At 37.8% G+C, this 19,788-nt stretch overlaps 1 protein-coding gene across 1 annotated transcript in view; it reads right to left on the bottom strand.

The window, feature by feature from the left end:
• The window catches only part of SPTLC3 (serine palmitoyltransferase long chain base subunit 3), a 99,128-nt gene that overhangs the window by 34,932 nt on the left and 44,408 nt on the right, over nt 1-19,788 (bottom strand). Inside the window, exons 4-8 of the mRNA XM_074864913.1 lie at nt 18,096-18,287; nt 16,357-16,511; nt 15,271-15,419; nt 4,235-4,359; nt 1,981-2,074 (exon numbers count right to left, since the gene is read on the bottom strand). Of these exons, the coding sequence (XP_074721014.1) occupies nt 1,981-2,074; nt 4,235-4,359; nt 15,271-15,419; nt 16,357-16,511; nt 18,096-18,287 (715 nt within the window). The remainder of the gene's footprint in view (nt 1-1,980; nt 2,075-4,234; nt 4,360-15,270; nt 15,420-16,356; nt 16,512-18,095; nt 18,288-19,788) is intronic.

A 19,788-nucleotide genomic window follows, 5' to 3' on the forward strand; every position in this document is an offset into this window, starting at 1 on the left:
AAAGGCACATATTTACATTCCTGCACAGGTGATTTTAAAAGCTGTTGGTGATGTGTAACTCCTGGGTCTGATTAAGAAAATATTCTAAAGAAAGGACTTTCTAACCATGGAACTCAGAACTGAGAGACTAACAGGGGCCTGAGAGAGAGAGCATGAATGTGTGAAGCTTCTTCACATAAAGTGTCCTCTAAATGCAACTTAGATTTAGACTCAAGGCCTACAAAATTGTGATGACAAAAGTTGACACTCAAATTCCAAACAGTATTTGCATAAGTTTCCACAGTTCATTTTGAAAATAAGTTACGATGATGTCTCAGAAATGGCACACAAGATGGACTTTGGCAAATCAGATCTCTAATCTAGAAAGTAATGAGTTTTTCCAGAGAAACTTGGATGGGCTTCCACTGATGTTTGCTGAGACCCTTTAAAGGGACTGTCTACATTTTCCAGTGCTGGATTAGTGACTTTTGGACAGGTCACTTTTTTTTCAGATTCACACATTATTCAAAAGAACATCAACCTAAATTTATGATAAGCTCAAGCAGAGGCTGGTTAGGTGTCAGGTTCCTGTGAGCAAAATGAAATACTGGGGGATGGTTAGAGACCAAATTCCTTAAAGCGAGAACAACAGCTCCAAATGATGTCTCCACTGTTTCCCTAGCAGTTGAGAGTAATACACTCCTCAAACTGGAATGTTCTTTGAAATGCTGTGGGAAACAACACAAGCCAGCTGGGCTGCATGCAGTATAGATGGGTGGAGAGGCTGAGAACATTTGGGTTTGGATAGTGAGAGGCCATCCTGCCAGATGTGAAACAAACCTAAGTCTGAATGGGATAAGGCATTGAACAAACCCAGGAAGAGTTGAAAAAAGACTGGTATAGCAACCATCCCTAGGATATCCAGATTTGTGGACGTGAACCAAGTTGGGGTATGCTACAGGCTAATCCATGAATAATTACTTCTGTACAAACATTCAGGTTCAGACGATCTTTAATTATTGAATGATCCTCAGAAATTGCTTCTTGGCCAAATTATGAATAGATATTAATTATAACAACACCTTATATTATAATTATAGTGTGCTTTTCATTCCAACAGATCCTTAGGCCTTTTTATAGCATATGCATAATTCATTTCAGGTCACCTCAGGGCTGAACACAACACTTAATAAAGAGAAGGGACTGTGTTAGCTATTAAAAAAGGTGATCAGAACTCTTTGCTCATTCCTCACCACTTCTCTAGCTTCTTAACCTCTGTTGCAATCACTGCCTGGTGGCAGCAGTGGGGATGGAAAGGGGAATTGCAATTGGGAATATGGGAAAAGAACAAGCTCTTGTCATCAAAGCCAGCCACAATGTCTCTGACAGTAACCACAGCAGCATTAACTAAATAGAAGTTAAAAAGCATCAGTATTTTAGAAAATAATTATATGATTGCAAAGTTAATGTGTGATTTCTATACTAAAATTATACTTTAAAGAATATATTTGGGATGATGCTCTTGATATAACCACCTGCATCTTTGGTATAGCCCCCTGTGAATTCAGCGTAACCATTTCAAAGTAATGCCACATTAATGTAACTGGTTGCACTGAACCTGCTAGAAACAGAGGCAGGAAATATGGAGTACATTTTTGTAAGTACGTTTGTAGTATTTTGGCTATAGTGACAATAAAAATAAAACCTTTATGACAGCACACAGTCATTCAGTGTGTCAAAAAGACAGCAACAAGATTAAGACTCTGGATTTTGAAATTAAGGTCCAACCTGGTGACCCAAATCATGCACAATAGCAATTATACGATTACGGTATTAATTTTTCCCCTTCAGAAATCACTCATAATATTGAACAGTTAATCCTTCTGCCTGGACAAAAGTATTATCTGGGAACTTACAGCAAAGTAAGCATTGATATGAAGTGTTCTTGCCTTTGAGGTGTGAACAACTCTGTCTCTAAATATTTCCAACTTCAATACTCACTATTATGCTTGAAGATTCTAATAGTAGCACCTGAAAGCCTCGCACCAAGAACGAGAGAAGTGTGGTTCAACTCATCACTTAAAATGAGGCAGCCCTGTGGAGAAGGAGTACAATAAGCATCTGCATGAATTTGGAGGCTGTTGACATGCGTGCGTGTGTGTGTCAGCATACACGTGTGTTTGTGAGATAGCACTACACCAATTAAGCTGTAAGTATTAAACATGAACTGGATTTTCTGCCACTTTTCTGAAGGTGCCAGGACGCACTGCAAAGGCAGGCAGAAACTGTGGGATCAGAGTCTCAGGCATTCCCAGGTGGTGCAAAGGGGCCAAATATTTCCTGTAACTGGAAAGTAGTGAGTAACCCTAGTAGAGATTGACTGCTTTATAGTAAAATCAAGTGATGTTGCTTCCTCTACCACCTGTCTACAGTCTATTTTGTGCTATAAGGAAAATGCAGTCACCACCCCATAGATTAAGGCTGCATAACAGTAACGTAAGGAGGAGTGATACTGAAGCTGGACTGACATCAGCACTTTGAGCTGCAGAAATGAGATCAGGACAGATTGATGCCTCAAAAATCTCTATTGAGGTATGAGTGGAGCCTAGGCACTAGGCAGAGTCTTTCTCTGGTAAATGCATATACAGTTCACCTGTAGTATATTTTTCATTAATCAACTCAGCTGAAAACTCTTTTTCTTTTTAGAAACTAAGAGAGAAATGCAGGAGAAGTAACTTTGTCTATTATATTAACAGGAGCCAGGATTCACAGTTGAAATTCAAGCTGCAAACCTTATTTAGCTCTGCTTTCTATCATACATCTTGTGCTGTGGTTTCAGTACCCAAAGGGCAATACAACGTTAGGTAAATAATTATTTTGGAAACACAGATTATGCCTAAATTGAGAGATGCACAAATCTGCCTAAAGACTGGTATGCAGAACTAACAGTATAGAGTATATGCATCTTGACAAGAAAATGTGGTTGCTAGGCTTAATTATAGAGGAAAATTTAGGAGTAAATTTCCCCAACATAGGGAAATTACATAATATCTGTAATACATATAATTTATGATAATACTACATAATATTAATATATACTACAGTGTTAAATTCTATATAATACATATAAGTAACATCTTTATTTGTGCCACTTATATCTAAATATCCCACCTCTGACACAGGCCGGCTAAGTGAGGCAAAATTATTTTATAGCTAAGCAAGGGACAAGTATCTTACACTGTTATGTATGTCTGCATTTTCATAAATTTACCTTTATTAATTCTCTGTGTCTGTTCCCTTTGAAATTGCTGGACAACTTCTCCAGCACCGTTGCAGACTGAAGTTTGTGTTCTGGGCAGCTGAAGCAGTTCTCCCTGCTCAACCCTTGTACACATGTATTTTAGAAATCTCTTGCAAAAGCTGGACTCATCTTCAATAGTGAGTGAAGAAGTGACTCCACCTCTACGCCAGTGCTTTAGAAGAAATCTTGATCATACACTACACAGTGAGTTCATTCCACCTCCACCAAGAGGGAAACACTGTTTCACACTTGCATGACACACTTCATACTGTTTCACACTTGCATGAACTAAAGAGGAGCTACCCACTTTCTCAGCTAACAGCACAGTGTATCTACTTGTTATGTCAGGAGTTGTGTTGACAGGATGATGGATTTTCATGCCTTTGTGTTAGGTACCCCAAATTGGAGATGAAGTCCCTTCAACACCAAATAAGAACCCAACTTTTGTCATATGGTCACAATTTTTAGACTTGCATTTTGCTCACAGCTTTGCAGGGCTGGATGGAGATCTGTTCATCAGAAAGGCTAAACACTGTGCTTTCTCTTTTCTGAAAGTGTTGTAAAAAATATCCTAAGCATTTTTCACCACAGGTAGCTGGGCAATATCTCTGCAAGTAGTCCAAATACTTCATCGTCACCTAAGACATGGGATGCGACATTTGCTTACTTTTTAGAGAGAAGCAACTTTGTCAAGAGAGGCTAAACAACCATATCACTCATTCTTAAATAGGTGTTAGGTATGGTACGTGTGATAGCAACATCCAGACATAGAAAAAATGATGAAGGAGCATATTTAAGGTCACAAGGTCATCAGCCTTATGACTCATGCATTCCTGATATCAAGCTTTGTTCCTCAATCAAGCCTTTCCACTTAATGTGTCCCCAGAATACTGCAATAGTTGTTAAAACAATTAATAAATGATTGTTCTATGTGTTCCTTAAGGAAGTACTCACCTTCCCAACAAGGGCTGGAATATTCATCGAGTTAGTTGCAAAGCCCATGCCAAACACCATAGCATCTTCCACACCAAGGAACTTGGCCACAAGTTTCTCTAGTTCTACATGTTTGTCTAGGGTGCCTGCAGAAATAAGCACAGGGAATCTTAAATCTCATTAAATTGTGGAAGTTATTAATTGTAAGGACATAAAACATAAAAAGAACAGGCTAGAAGTGCATCATTTTAAGCTATATGACATGAAGTTCTAATGAAGGTTTTCCATTTGTATCTTGTGCATGTGGGATAATGCAAGAAAAATCAAGGATGTAAACCAGCTATAACTAATGCTAACAAATACTGTTGCTGTTACGGTAGCAAAGCACTTGCTTTAGGAAAAAAGTTTCCTTTTTCCATAACAACGACTGTTGATGAAGTTTATTCTGAAAAGTAATTTTTCTCCCCCTACAATGAGGACAAAAATACCTCCTTTTTATAGGAAATGTTGGACTTAGGCATTCTTGAGTTCTCTCTGGATGTGAAAGCAAAAACCGATGGCAACAAAATTCTTCCATTTTTTCTTGGGTGCCTATGTATGTGTACAAAATCCTTAGCTATGATTTTATACGGATAGACAAAAAAAGGTGTTCTCTGTCTTTTTCTGCTTTGGAAGGTAAAAGCTATGCCACTCTCCTTAATTGATGATAACTCTCCTCTTCCCTCCCTCTCAACAGTCAGACATAAATGATAAGGCAACACTAGAGAGTCTTCTTTATCACATGTTACTTATCTAATATGAGTGCCTGGAGTCTCCAAACAAATCAGGTGCTCCAACTATCCAACAAAAGCAATATCTTTCCCAACTCACAATGGAGGATGACAAAATACAGAAGGCAACAAACAAAAGAGTGGTGTTAAGAGACTGAGATAACAAATAACTTTGAACAGTAATGAATCATCTCAACTTGCCAGCTCTCTAGTCTTTGGTTGCCTGGCTGTGCATTGCAGGTACCAAGGCAGAAGGGACTCTTACAGGATGATCTGTGGGGAAGAAAAGAGAGTGGCCTGTGGATTCTGACAGAGCGTTTCCCCTATGAATGAGGCTGTAAGCAGGGAACAGAAGAAAAAAAATAGGGAAATGAATACCTCACCTCATTTGCGCTACACAAATTGATGTCACAATCACACAGGCAAAGTGAATTACAATTGATGGGAACAAGAAATCTGTATTCTCTGTGATGGACAATGGGCAGATGAATGAAGGAAAGCTGAAGCTTGGCTAGAGTGTCTCAACAAGAATGATGAGTCAGGAAGATGATCTTACCTTCATCATGGAGGAAAGGTCATTTAAAAAAAAAAAAGAATCAAATAAAAATGGCAGCAGTACAGTTTCAGCAACAACATTAACTCAGCTGATTACAGTGAGGTAGTGTTTTTATTATTTTTTCTCATTAAATATCCAAAGTGAGAATGATATTCACTTGGAAACAGAACATGAAAAATATCATGCAGGCAGGTAACTCTCCAATAGCCAGGGAGATAAGGAGTAAGGATCATGTGGTTTCTGGAAAAACCTGGGTTACATGGACAGTAAAGATCAGTGGTGTCGTGATTTTGCACAGATCCTGCCCGGGTTCTGCTAGACCTCAGCCAACTCTTGCAGAGCCTCAAGAGTGTCTCTGCACTCATTGTATCACACTGGATGTACATTGAGCTGGGCTGTCTCTAGCTCTGGGCTCCGATAAGTTAGGTAACACGACGCAGAAAATTTGGCTCTGCAGAACCTCCAGTAGATGTGCGCTGACTGCGTGAAGCTCTTTGAGGATGGCTACTTTTTGCTTTTGTAGATCCCGAGATACACAAGGACATGTGCTGGCTCTGCACACAGCCACCACTTAGTAGCCAAGCTCCTTGAAATACAAAACCACATAGTGTTTCAGAGTTGAGCCGCTCACTGGAGATGTGTGTGAGAATCCACATCTTAACTTGTAAGCCCAGTAGGTCTCAGGGTGTATTTCTATGGTTAGTTCTCTATTTTTTGTGTTTTGGGCCCAGTTAGTGTTCCATCTGGTTACAGCACCCATTGATAACTGAGGGTTCCAGCATGGTCAGCTGCCCTAGTGTTCCCTGCAGATGTTATTTTGTCGCTTGACAGCTATCGGCACATAAAGAAAAGATGAAGTCTGAAATGGAAGCTTGAAGCCAACCACACTATGGTCACAGCTTGAATTAGAAAGAGGTTTGTGAAAGCATGGGAAACAAGCTGAGTGTGCTTTGCAAGACAGGCATTTTAAGGCATGAGAAAATTGTCCCTGACTCTTCCAGGGGTAAATTTGACACTACTCGGGTGGAGTTAAATTGCTTTTTGGGGTTGCATCATATGTTTTCTGTTTTTACAAACGAGAAAGCTTGACTCACTACAGATTATTCTGTTCAAGTATCTATTAGATGAACCAGAAAGAAACAGCACATTTTTGACCTATTTTTATTGATTTTGGGATGGTGAAGAATGAGACATTCTGAAAGTGACCAATTTCTACTTATTATTTACTAATCTTAACAGTGAACGCAGATGATACTGTATATCACTATTGCCTACAAATCCTGGAATACAAATTGGAATCAATGGGGCTTTGGTTTGCAAAACCAAAACCTGAATGACAAGGATTTGCAAAATGAGCCCTGGCTTTGAGTTACTTTAATTATAAGGGCAACATTATAGGTAGTAGCTGAGGTGTTGCAGAAACAATACAATACACTTCAGTACTGACAGTGGGAGGTTTGTGACGGAGATATATGTTGAGTAGAGCTGATAAAGCACACCAGCTTGCATTTTCCCAAGTTTAAAGTAAAAGGGGTATTTATTAAATAAAGTTATGCAATTATTTAATTATATCAGAAGATTTCTCCAGTATATGTCAGTCTTTGGACACCGTATAAACTGCACCAATTGTATCACTTCTCTCCACTGGAGGATAGAAGGGGTCAGATATGCTCTGCTGGAATGAGACTTGTCCACTAGCATTCCCAGCTGGTCATACCAACCACCCCAACAAGCATAAACAGCACTACCAGACAGATGCAAATTTGATCCAAAGGTACTTCCACTGGCACAAGCTGCTCCATCTCAAGGTACATAAGAAAGGCAGTAATTACACTGCTCTTCATTAAATACCTTAGCAGTGTCAAGTCAGGTTATCATGGCCCTTAAAGTGTCTTGTATTGTGCTGGATTCAGACCAGCATCATGATCTGGTGAATGAAAAGTGATATACTAGATACATTTTTATTAATACACTGTATACACAGATACCTTCTATACTTGCCGTACGTATAGACATTAGAATTTTTCCCCATGCTGTACCCACTCTGATTTTTATGCTGAGTACAGCTTGGTTTGACCTGAGAAATGAGGACACAACTAAATAACTTATGCCATCCTACTGGGAAAGATTTAAGACAAAAAGGAAAAGAGAAAGCTACCTGCATGTTTCAGAGACAAAATGGAATACATTCTTCTGAAAGTTTTTCACCCCATGCTGAACCGTTGTATGCAACAGAGTACAGCAGGTGTTACTGTGTTTCAGGATTATATAGGTGTTATGGAAAGTAAAAGCGAAGATCTTATCAAAAGTGGACTTTCACAATGTTAGCCACCTCCACAAATTCCCACACTTTCCAAAGCAAATCTCCTCCTTTTCAAAATCTGATGACCCAGTTCCGTCCATTAACTTGCCACTGCACTCTGGGGACAGGGAACACGAAGTACACTGTGCTTTGGCAGGCCTTCATAGGCTTATCCATGCTCCTGGGTCAGTGTCAGTCTACTACACAGATAAAAGCTTGAAAATGCACTTCCCATGATCCACACAGTTCATTATTTAGCTTTGACACTTTCAGCTTGGACAAGGTGGTTTATGCTACTGGTTAGTCTGACCAATACAGACTTTCAGGTTCTTATGTGCTAATGCAATGTACTGGTTAAACTGCCAACACTGGCAACAGTATCCTTTAACACGATCTTTCATCTGAAATTCTGAGACCCAAAGAAGAGAGCAAAATAACCTCCTTGCTTCAAGTTAAACAAAAGCAGGAGGATTAAACTGATATATGGAACAAGTCGTTGAAAGAAAAAGAACAGATTCCCATAAAAGCCACTTGTACATATGAACAGCAACTGGGGATCCTATGGATCACTGATGCAACTCACCAAGGTGAGTAAGAACCATTATTCTGTGAAAATGAAGTTTGTCAGAGGTATCCTCAGGAGGGCGGGGAACAGAACAAAACACCTAAACTTCCCTGCCATGTTTGAAACTTAAGGTCACAAACTCTCTCTAGTAACAATGTTTGTCAGAGATGAAAAAAATAATATTACTGAAACAATACACACTTTTACAAAAGCAAGATAGGGTGAGTTATTACTAGAAGGATGAAGGAACAGACGATGTAGAAAGTGTATTATTTATTTACACCATTCTACAAGAATGGATGATGCAGGTGGTATCACGGTCCTGCAGAGCCCACTACAAAAGCAAAGCCTAAACTTATAGGATGATACATATTGGCAAGAGAGAGGGATTGAAGCACGTGGTAATGTTGTGTAGTTGCCTCATTTAACACTGCATGTTCATAAGAGAGGCCCAAAACAAGTGGGTTTTGAGGAAGCATTTGAAAGAAACGAAATGCTCAAGCTTCCTTAATGTTGCTACCAGCTGATCAGGCTTTCATACCGCAAATATGCTGTGGGTGTCATAGATATAATAATGTACCTGTGTAATTTACTGATTTTCAGAAAAGAGTATATTCATTTTAACAAAATTTCCAGTTTAATTTAGATCTTCCGGTTTTCTTTGTCTTTTTACTTTATAAAAACACAAGGCTAAAATTTACAGTTTAAGTCCAGTCTCTTCATGCCAAAGCCTGGATAACAGTATCTTAAGTGTCTAAATACTTGCATGTACATAGATAACATTATATATTGGAGATATTTTAGGTTTTAAACAGGTCACACAACCCTTAGTTACTCCTGATGCCTTTAGTTCCATCTGCCAGAAGCTTAATCATGCTTTGCAAAGCATACTTCTGCAATGGTGAAATACCAGGAACAAACCTGACCCTTTGATCATAATTTGGATCAGTTATTTATGAAAGGGTAGGTGCAAAAAGGAAAATGATGTTAATAGGAGATAACAAGGAAGGAAAATTCCTCTCATGAACTGTTTCCTAATTTATACCATATCCTATCAGAAAGTAGCCAAGATTATGAAATACATATATATACAGACTAATTCTTATTTACACGACTGTATTTCTCCTTAAGCTCTTACTTGAAAATTGTAAATTATGTGAACTTTAGTTCTTTATCTCTTTTCCTAACTGAAAAATGGACCATTTATTTCTGTGTTTGTACAGTACTGAGTTTAAAACAAGCCCTGGCCCTAATTAAAGCTTTGAAGTGGTATGAAAGAAAGAACGACCAAATAACTATTTTTACTTTCTTGAAATGCTGCTAGAAATTCATACTAGGCCTTAGAACCTAACAGAAGGAAGTGAAGGGGATGGAGATACTTTTGCAGCTTAAGCGTTGGCACAGGTTAACAGGTCTGCTTTTTAGAAATCAGATCACAATCAGATATAAAAAAATCCTCAAACAAACAAAAAACCCTACAACTGAGGCGTTAAAAGGTAACCTCCTAACCATGCCCTCCAGAATGAATCACCCTGCAAGTGTTCTGTGCAGGCTCCATCTTGTCTTTTGGTCCAAGGCATAATCACAGGAGAAGATTTCAGAAGGCAGGAATCCTGCTTGGCTGCTTAAGTAGCACTAATGATACATTTGCTCCTGTTACTCACGTAGATCATCTCCATACGGAATAATGGTGAGTTAGATAAACAGAGCAGTGGAACTACTAGTTGCTCATGTGACAGCCCCGTCACCGTCCTGGCGCTAAGCTAAGGAGAGTTCAGGGCACGATAACCTGCCTTATCTTAAAAAATGTGTAACATTACTGATTTTATTATTATCTGCAATCAGCAAACAGTGTTAAATAATCATTTGCATATTTCTCCCTTAATAATTTTAAGTTATGTTGCTTAGAAAAGGTTGATTATAAAAAAAGAATGACAGGATGGGCTCAGACAAAAGGTTTGTCAGCCTGCCTCCAGTAGTAGGCAAGTCCCATTCTAGCCATTAAAATACATTGATTTGCATGGGAAAAGGACTTCACATTCAAGTTGTCATTCCTTTCACTGTACAGAGGAAATACATGCTATTTCAAATTTATTTAGATTCCTACTTGTTAGAATTTTTATTAAGCTAAAAGAAAACACTTTTGAGAGGAAGATTAGAACAAATAAAACATTAATAAAACATATTATAGAGATTTTTTGGGGGTAGTTTACATGAAATTCCCTAACATTCCAAATAATCCAGTTACTTGAATAGCTGGTTTCCAGTTATTTAAATCCTGCAACATTTAAGAATTGTTGTCTCAGACCCAATGTTTATTTCCGGAAAACAAAACTTCCTGCTTTTTCCATGTTCTGATCGGTTTCTTAACTAGCCAAAGAAATTTAAAAAATTACTTTTTTTGCACCTGCAGGAGAGACTGCTGCTGACAAAACTGTTTTAATTTAAATTACACCTGTGGTCACTTTTGTCAGACATGGTACGTACAGAATGGTCCTATCGTTCCTCCCAACTTGTCCCTCTGACCAACAGGGTCCTCATTCTACATCTCTACGTGCTCGGAAATTTTCTGAAGAATTTTTCTTATGCTTAAGTTTTTGCTGCCAAGATCCTTCAGGGACTACTTCCATCCCATGTACCACACAGAACTGAAAAGTCTTTCACCTCTAAGCAGATCATGGTATCAGCGTTTTTTGCCTTCTGCCTACCATCTGCAAACAACCACTTTCACACATTCACACAAGCTACTGCTCTTAGAAGACATGCCCCAAGCATATGTGCAACTCTTGTTAATCTCTTAAGTGTCTTCCCTTAATGTCTTTTTAGTCTTGATGTCCTCAGAAACACTGAAGACAGCCAGGTTACTGCTTCATTAGTTCCTTATATGCTACCTCTATCGTAAACACTGCCCAACTTTATAAAAATATGAGTATATGCACGTTTCTGATCCAAGACAAATTTGTACAATGATTTGCTAGTCCACAGGTCTAGTATTAATGATTATACAGCAATGGTTATGGACATATAAGTAATAACATAAATGAATACTAAATAACTAATTACATAAAATAATGTTAAACAACTAGTATTAGGATCCACACAAAAGGTCCCTTTTGCCCATAATCCTTCATCTAACAGTGGTCTGGTATCAATGTCTGGGGAAGAATGAAAGCAGGACAAACATATTTATAGTAGCATCCCAGCTTCTAAATAATTTCAGTATAAGGTCAACCTGAATCAGACAATAGTTTTGGTATTTCTAATAACCATCAATGATGTCTCCTCTGTATGTGGCCAGTGTCTCCTACAACGCAAGGGAGTGTAAAGTTTTAGTATCTGCAGCCTTCTTTTCAATGAGTTCCTCGGGTCTGGCAGCCTCCAATGTGAAGAGTTGCCTCCTGTATTTAGATGGAAACCTGCTACCAACTTCATACAATGCCCTGTAGATCCTGTAGTGGAAGAGACAATGAACAGCCAACCCTGACCACTCTTCCATGTCACACATAATTTCAAAGATTTCTATAATATTCCCCTTTAGGCTCTTTTTGAGCCAGATGACAGGCATTTCTGACAGCTGAAGACAGCTCAATAGTTCTTCACCCAGAAGCGGTTTGAGGGCTTTTAATGATCCTTGTTGCCCTTTTCTGACACTTCCCAGTTCTGTTAAATGTTTTTGACCAGAACTGCACAGAGCACTCAAGATGACAGCAAACCACAGCTTTATGCAGTAGCATACTGAGGTTCTATGGTTGGCTTTCTGTTCACTTCCTAATGATTTCTAGTATTTGATTTGCTTTCTGACCACTGAACAATAAGCTAATGCTTTCACAGAACTACCATTTATAACCCCAAGATCTCGCTCCTAAGGGATAATAGTTAGCTTGGTCTTAAAAAAAGGAAAATATTTCTCTTTCAGATTGAAAGTCCCACAAAAGCCTCAGGAATGTGTCTTAAATGACACTGTTATGCTAAGAAAGTGATTTATTATTATTATAACTTAAAAAGAGCATGGAATCAAAAATGGAGTGAAAAGCCTTAAAACTTCTTACGGAGGACAAGTCTAGGAAGACTAGCCACTGTTTTTATCAGTTTCCTATGCTTTTGTGCTTAAATGGGAATGTCTGTTCAAGCGGCATGTGCATTATGATTTTAGAGGAAGCATAAGAAGGGCTTCACGGTTCTCACTGAAGTTAGTTTTTGAACTGTTTACACACAGTCTTAAGTTACTTTTCTGGGAATGTAGAATAACTGTTTTATGTTTAGCAAGGTTTAGCTTCACTAAGTTTCCTTAATACAGCACAGTTTTGTAAAAATACAAACAACCACATTAAAAAATCCATATTAACTTATTCTGAGAACAAACTACCTGCAACAACATTCTGTTATGACAGCATTTTATACTCACTCCAGTCTGCACAGTTATCAGAGGAGGAGTTTAGGCGGAAGACCACAAAAGACAGTTTTACCATCATGTATTCTTTCAAACATCACTTGCATTAATTTTATTTGTTTCTTCTTTGTTTTACCCCCTCTCTGAAATCTTCTCAAAGTAGTAGAATGATCCTTCTCAAAAAGAGAGACCTATCACTGCTTTGAGAGAGATCTTGGTAAAACCCTGAACATGCCAGACACTTAAACGCACATAAACAGAACAGTACTTTCAAAGTCAATTAGTTTGAAATTAGAAATATGTTCAAGTGCTCTCTTGGATTAGGACCCCACAGGCAATTTACAGCTTTGGTTCCTACAGCTCACTGCATTTTTACTTCAAACCACTTTAGCTCAGCCACACAATAAAAACAAAAGTTTTGAAATGTTATCTACTCAGGAACAAAACCATTCTGTTCTATTTGTCTAAGATGAAGATGGCCAATGATAATTAAAAAAGGTAAGACCTTTCATACAGACACTTCCCTACCTGTCTCTTGAAGTATATGTGTGTATATATATATTTAACTGGGATAGCATTTTTCAAATCTGCTCAACTGTGAACCAGAACAGAGCTGGAGCAGCACAAGAAGTTAAAGGAAAAAGCAAAGAGGGTATCCACACTACTAATAAGAAGTTATTTTCCTTAGGTTCTTGACACAGTTCTTGGCGGTAGACAGGCTCCAACAGAGCCAGGGTCAATGAAGAAACCGTTGCTCAGAATTGCTCTGTGGAGCAACCTCTCTCTCCACTGACTACACAAGCAGAGGCTCTCTGTTAGCTGGCTAGGACAAAATGCTAGAACTGCTCACCTACACCATCTAAGTCAGGTCTTAACACCCTGCTTTCCTATTTTATTAAGTCTTGATGTCCAAGCTGCTCTCCGAAATTCATTCCCTAAAATACTGATACTGACAAGACTTGTACAATGCTCTTTATCTGTAGCTTATTCTTGCATTGTGTATAGTCTGAATGAAGTTCGTGGGACTATTTGTTGTGAAAGCAATTAGATTGAATCTAAAACTTGGCTCAATCTGTCGAGATAACTTTGAGTACTGCATAGGAGTTCAGATGAAGAGAAAGTCCTAAAATTCTGTATGCGTTGACTCTCAAAACAGACTAGATGAAACTAATTAATAAGATTTTTAATATTTGAAGACAGAACCAATCTTTTAATAAGTTTTTTTTTCTTTTTTGAGAATCAGTTAAAGTTATGCAAGTCTTCCATCTAAAAAATTCTGCAAAAGATAAAGGCATATTCTTTGATGTACTGAAAACAGCTTGAAATGTTCTCAGACAAAATAGAATCCAAGAGAAAAAGACACAGAGAAATGTTCCTTCAGTACCTTAGATGACTAGTAATGGTGACCACTTTCAAGCATGCAATTCAGGTTAAACAATATATTGCAGTCACCAGATGGGTCACCTACAAAAGGAAAGTAGGGTCAATCTGTAAACCCTCTCTGAGTGGCGTTACTGACATATTTATTATTGGCAAATCAAACCACGATGACAAGATAAGAAGCAGACAACAAGGTTTGCATTATTTGTCTGGAAATGAGACTTCAAAAAAAACCAACAAATGAAATACAATATTTTTTTTCCATAAGATTTCTGGAGGAAAAGAGTTTGCTTTGACAGATACAAAATTTTTCAGGTTGCTGGATAAAAAAAAAAGTCTATGAAAGACTTCTCATTCTGGGAAGCCTACCTTTTTTTTTTCTTTTGAGAGCTCCCAAGAAAGATAAAGCCTGAAGAGAAACCTCCCCTTGCATTTCTATGACTGGGAATTGTTTTCTCTGAAATGCAGGCTGATTGCACCACTAGGAATGCAAGGCTTTGTGTAAAAATATACAATTGAAGATAACACTACATACAGCCTACAAACCAAAAAAGCAGACAAATCATAAAGGACATATAAACAAAAAAGTCAGATGGAGCCTTCCTGAATTTATTCCTTAGATGCACACTAGTAATTTCTATGTTGTGCCCATTAATGTCTCAAAAAACATTACAACATATTCTTAGAACATGGGATTAAAAAAAAAATATGTAAAAGCTCATTTTACTAATCAGAACACTCTGTATGTGGTAACTGATACAAATCTGTGATGCAATTAAACTGCCCTAGAACAATTCTTGAAGTCTCAACGTTTATTTTACTTCTATTAAAAAATAAGCCTGTTAATTCCATCATTAAAAAATCCCAGGCCACGATATGATACATTTGGTTTTGCTTTTCCAAAAATCAGCAACATTTTTCCTTTTAAAAAAATCCTTACGTGATAATGAATAAAACACAGCATCACTTTTAACAGTGAAATAAGTAATTGTTGATGTGACAAAAATTCTTTAAGTATCCAATTCCTTTAAAATATCTGTAAGAAAAAGCATACAGTTACAGAAACCTTGGTGGCCATCTAGCTGTTTACTCACCCATTTCCTGTCTGGTACTGCAGATTCCTGTCCCATATTTTTGTAACTCTATGGTCACAGTTTTCAAAGCATTAACATCCGTTTCTGCAAAGCCGAGGTAGTTATAAGAACCCATATTGATTACATTCTTGATAGTCCTTCCTGTAAACCTATAATTAAAGCAAATTTTAAAGAATAGTGCAACTTTCCCTCCAACCCCAAACAAAAAGAAAAGAAAAACCCCAAAAATTTTCCCACCAAATGTTGTTCTTCTGTCAAAATCCTATTCGGGAATTTATAATCCTCATACTTTAACATCCTAAAAGTTTTTCCAGTCTTTCTATTTTCCTGACTAAATACTGCATCCTGCTCAGAATGATTCCAAGCTGTAGATGGCAATAGACTGGTATTAGCTGAAATGGTGCCTCTATAGCTGTAAATAAACAAACAAAGCTAGGAATTTATATAGGGAACAACTTAGAGACACTATTTTTTCAAGTGAATTTTCAACAGCTTCCAGAAAGTCATGAGTGTTCACACTCACACACAGAGAAATTAAACATGAGGAAAATGGTGGGGGAAACACTCTGATACATTCTCAATAAGCTGAAAAATAGTCAACCTACATATTGTCTATGTGGTGAATTTCCATATCTATTTAACTCAGCAACAGTTGTGGTACACTGAAACCTTTAAGCTGTAAACTGCTTAAAACTCACTGCCAAAGACTCACTATGTAAGAAGCCACATTCATGCAATGCAAGAAATTATGATTTAAATCCTAACCAAGGGATACAACAAATTTCATTGTAATATTCTGACTAAAGGTCTGTTATAAATGAAGCACAAGCAGTCTTACTTGTGCTGACACAGCCAAACAAAACCCATTTGTGATAAGAGTTCAGTCCCTTCCACACTGCATTTCCAAACAATATTCAGAAGGAAGGGGACAGATTGTCAGCATGGTACTGATTTCAGGAAAAAATATGTTGATGTAGATTAGCCGAGGATCTAGGTAAGAGGGACTAGATGCAACTATCTGTGCTCTGCAGAGGTATCAGGAATATTCTTATGAAGCTGACAGCTGCACAGTGTAAGCTGACTCACCTAAATGTCCAGTTGTAATCATCTGTAACGCGTTCCATGAGGTCAAACTGTGGCCCTGGGACACTGCAAATTGGACGATTCCAGTTGTCCCGTATTCTCATATAGAGGTTTCTGGTGTAAAAGTTCTCAAAATCTTGATAAAGTGGCACAAAATCCTGGTTTGAAAACATGCACAGGGTTATGTTGCTAGGAAAATATCTGCTTCTGTACCCAAGACATTCCCCTTAAAAAGGAAAAACTGCTTCATTAGTAAACAGAGAGCTATAACAGCCACATGTTCCTATGTCACAAACAACTCCAATCAGCAAATATCTTTAATTCCCCTGAAATACAGTGTTGGTTTTTTAGGGGGTGGAGTTTTTTTCGTTTGGTTTGTTTTTTAAAATTTTTTTAAATGGTCAACAAGTTGGCCTAATTCTCCAGTCCAATATTTGGCAAGTTGGAAATGGAAGAATCCACGATTCTTTCACTTGGAGAAACTAAATGCTTCAAACTGAGCATTTTGCTATGTGTGGAGCAGATTGCGAAACTAGGATAAACAGCTCATATTTCATGAAATGCTGGGTACATTAGATTAAAGCTAGTCCAATGTAATTGGCCCGGGCATTATTGGCCTAGACTGGACATGCAAACAGCCAGTTAAGACAACTAGTTTGGTTGACAATTAATTTCTATCTATGCATTTTACTTGGAAATTAAATTAAAAGAAAGGTATGGAATCTAAACAAAGCTTTATATGAAACAGCAATATAGCCATATTAGACACTAGGTACAATAAACTGATAAAATAACATGGTATGTAGTTACATATGTGGGAAATTGGAGAGTTAAATGGACACATAATCCATGGTGGATGGCAGAAGATTTAACTGGCGTGTCTGGAATCAAAATAGCTCAACAAATGGCCAAATCATGAAGGGAACTGAAAAGGATATTCCTTGAGAATACTGACAAAAAGACTGCACCATGGCATTTTATTAAGTAGTGCATGAACCTTTGAAAAGCCAAAACAGGAGACAATTTAGGGAATTTTATTTTTAAGAAGAACAGTAACACTATTCGCATTTTTCCTCCATTATGCCAGGTGTTATTGTAAATGATGGCTCAAACTGCACAGAGAAGGAGGAGCAACAGCAAAATCTAAACAAAGTTAGAAGGCAACTGATCTTGCTGAGGTCCAAGTTTCACTCAGAACTATGCAGAGTGAAAAAATTTCTAAGTCAGGACTCACAAGAATTCAGGCTACATTCACTCTGTGCTGGGACAATGATCCCCGAGCGCTCTGCAACCAGCAGTTTCGCAAACACGTCAGCAATTACAAAGATGTCAGCACTGCCTGTTGCTACGGAGGAGAAAGTAAGATAGCCAGAAGGGACAGAAAAATTGGGGTTTAAGAGGTTTGGAGAGATGATATGTTTAACAATAATGCATTTCTGAGTTTTCTTTTTCTGTGGTTTGACCTAAAACACTGAGATTCTATTTCGCTGAGAGTATTCTGACACTCTTAGAACAAGGTGAACATCTCTCAGGGTGAAAATTATGATTTTACATATATTTAGGTACATATTCATACACATGTGTTTAATCATACTTTAGTGCATGTCATTACTCTCATCCCTATGCAATATCCTTCTCTAAGACAAAAGTTGTCTGCCTTGTTACTTTGGTAGGTTATTGTACATAACTTGCAAGCAGGGGACAACTCAGCTGTGGATACATAATGTCTTTTTCATACATACTTTTTGTTGTTCTCTCTCTGTAGCAACGTTACGTTTTTCTAGTCCCCAGGCTCTCATAAAATCTCGCAGGTAGCCAAATATTGTTCCCACTCCAAAACCCAGGAAAGTAAGAACAGCAACATACATTGGTGCCTGTTCAAAGTGCTCAATAAATGTTTTTTTGTAGAGAGTTCCATTTGATATGCCATTCTTCTGAAAATATAGAACAGAAACTTGTGATTAATATATTTCATCTCATCAAAGCTTAGACCTTGAGGTACATCTTCTTCTCTAATAGGACACAAATTAGGACAGACATTTAGACCTCACGCTGTATCAGCTGATGCAACCTATACGTGAAGAGGAGGGCCTTTAAAACTGCAGTTGTTACTGACTACAGCAAGTATCTTCCCTTTTCTCTCCTCTCCACCAATGTCCTCAGTCGCAGGTGTCTTCAACACCACTCCCTTGTCTATTTTGAAACATGTGAAACTTATGAAAGATTGGCAACATATTATTGTGTAATTGGACAATTATTTCAAAGGTGATTAAATGGAAACCACAATACTCTGTTCTTGCAAGAGAGAGCTATAAAAAGGGAAGGGCAGCATTAAAAACTCACCTACACTGTGCCTGACTCTGCTTCTGGAAGTCTTGTGTAACCCATTGCAGCAACTAACCTATATACAACAAATCCTGCCTAAAATAGGGCACCTTTACCATGATGTCCTTCAAATCTGAGGAATTATCCAAAACAGCTATGACCCCAGCCATCTACTTCTGTTCTGATCTCACAAAGGCTTCTAACCATATTTTCAGTGACCTCTTCCATACTTCTAACGATTCTTAAAAAAAAAGGGGGGGGGGGGGAAAGACACACACACAGACATCCTGCTTGTTGAATTAGTGACCCTATTGTGAGCAAATTCTAGAAGTTTACAACTATGTGTGAACAAAATATTATGTCTTGAAAATATTCTAAAATTTTCATTTTAAAATTAAAGAAGCTAAGTTTTTCAGCTGCAGTCTTCTCAAATCAACTTATATTCAGTAGGCTTATCAGATTATTCTTTGGAAGGTAAGTAACAGCCTTATTTCTGCAAAATATGATGGTATTTACAGTTACAGTCTGGTAACAGACAACCTGCCAATACAAAAATAACAAAATGTAATCCAGAAAAAATAGTGCCTTCTGTAAAAAAAAAGACACAAGACACACATTTCTGGAGCATGTTATAAAGCAAGACTACTAACACATGAAGAAATACCATTAATACATTGCTGACTGTGGGATGGATGAAACAAAAAAAAAGTAGTTTATCTATTTATGTAATGCAGCAAGCTGAAATAGAATAATCATATTAAGAACAACTGCAAATTCACCGTGCTTGTCAGACCTAGAGAATTATTGATCTTCATACTGCATTAAAATGACTTTATCCTTAAAAGATTTCGATTTCAGTAGTAATTTGCTGTCCAATCCTGGATTCACAAAGTTTTCTTGGGAGAGAAAAGAAAAAAAAAAATAATGTTCGGCAGAAGATAGAACATAAAGATTTTGAAGGAAATCCAAAAAGGAAAAAAATTGCTGGTAGAGCTGAACAGAAACACATTTAGACTTTGGAAAGACCTATTGCCCTGTGAGTGAGAAGGAATGCAGGGCTGGCTCTCACCATGTGAGGGTAGACCTTTGAAGCAATGCTACACATGCACT

This window comes from Strix uralensis, chromosome 3 (genome assembly GCF_047716275.1).
Source record: "Strix uralensis isolate ZFMK-TIS-50842 chromosome 3, bStrUra1, whole genome shotgun sequence".
Lineage (NCBI taxonomy): Eukaryota > Metazoa > Chordata > Aves > Strigiformes > Strigidae > Strix > Strix uralensis.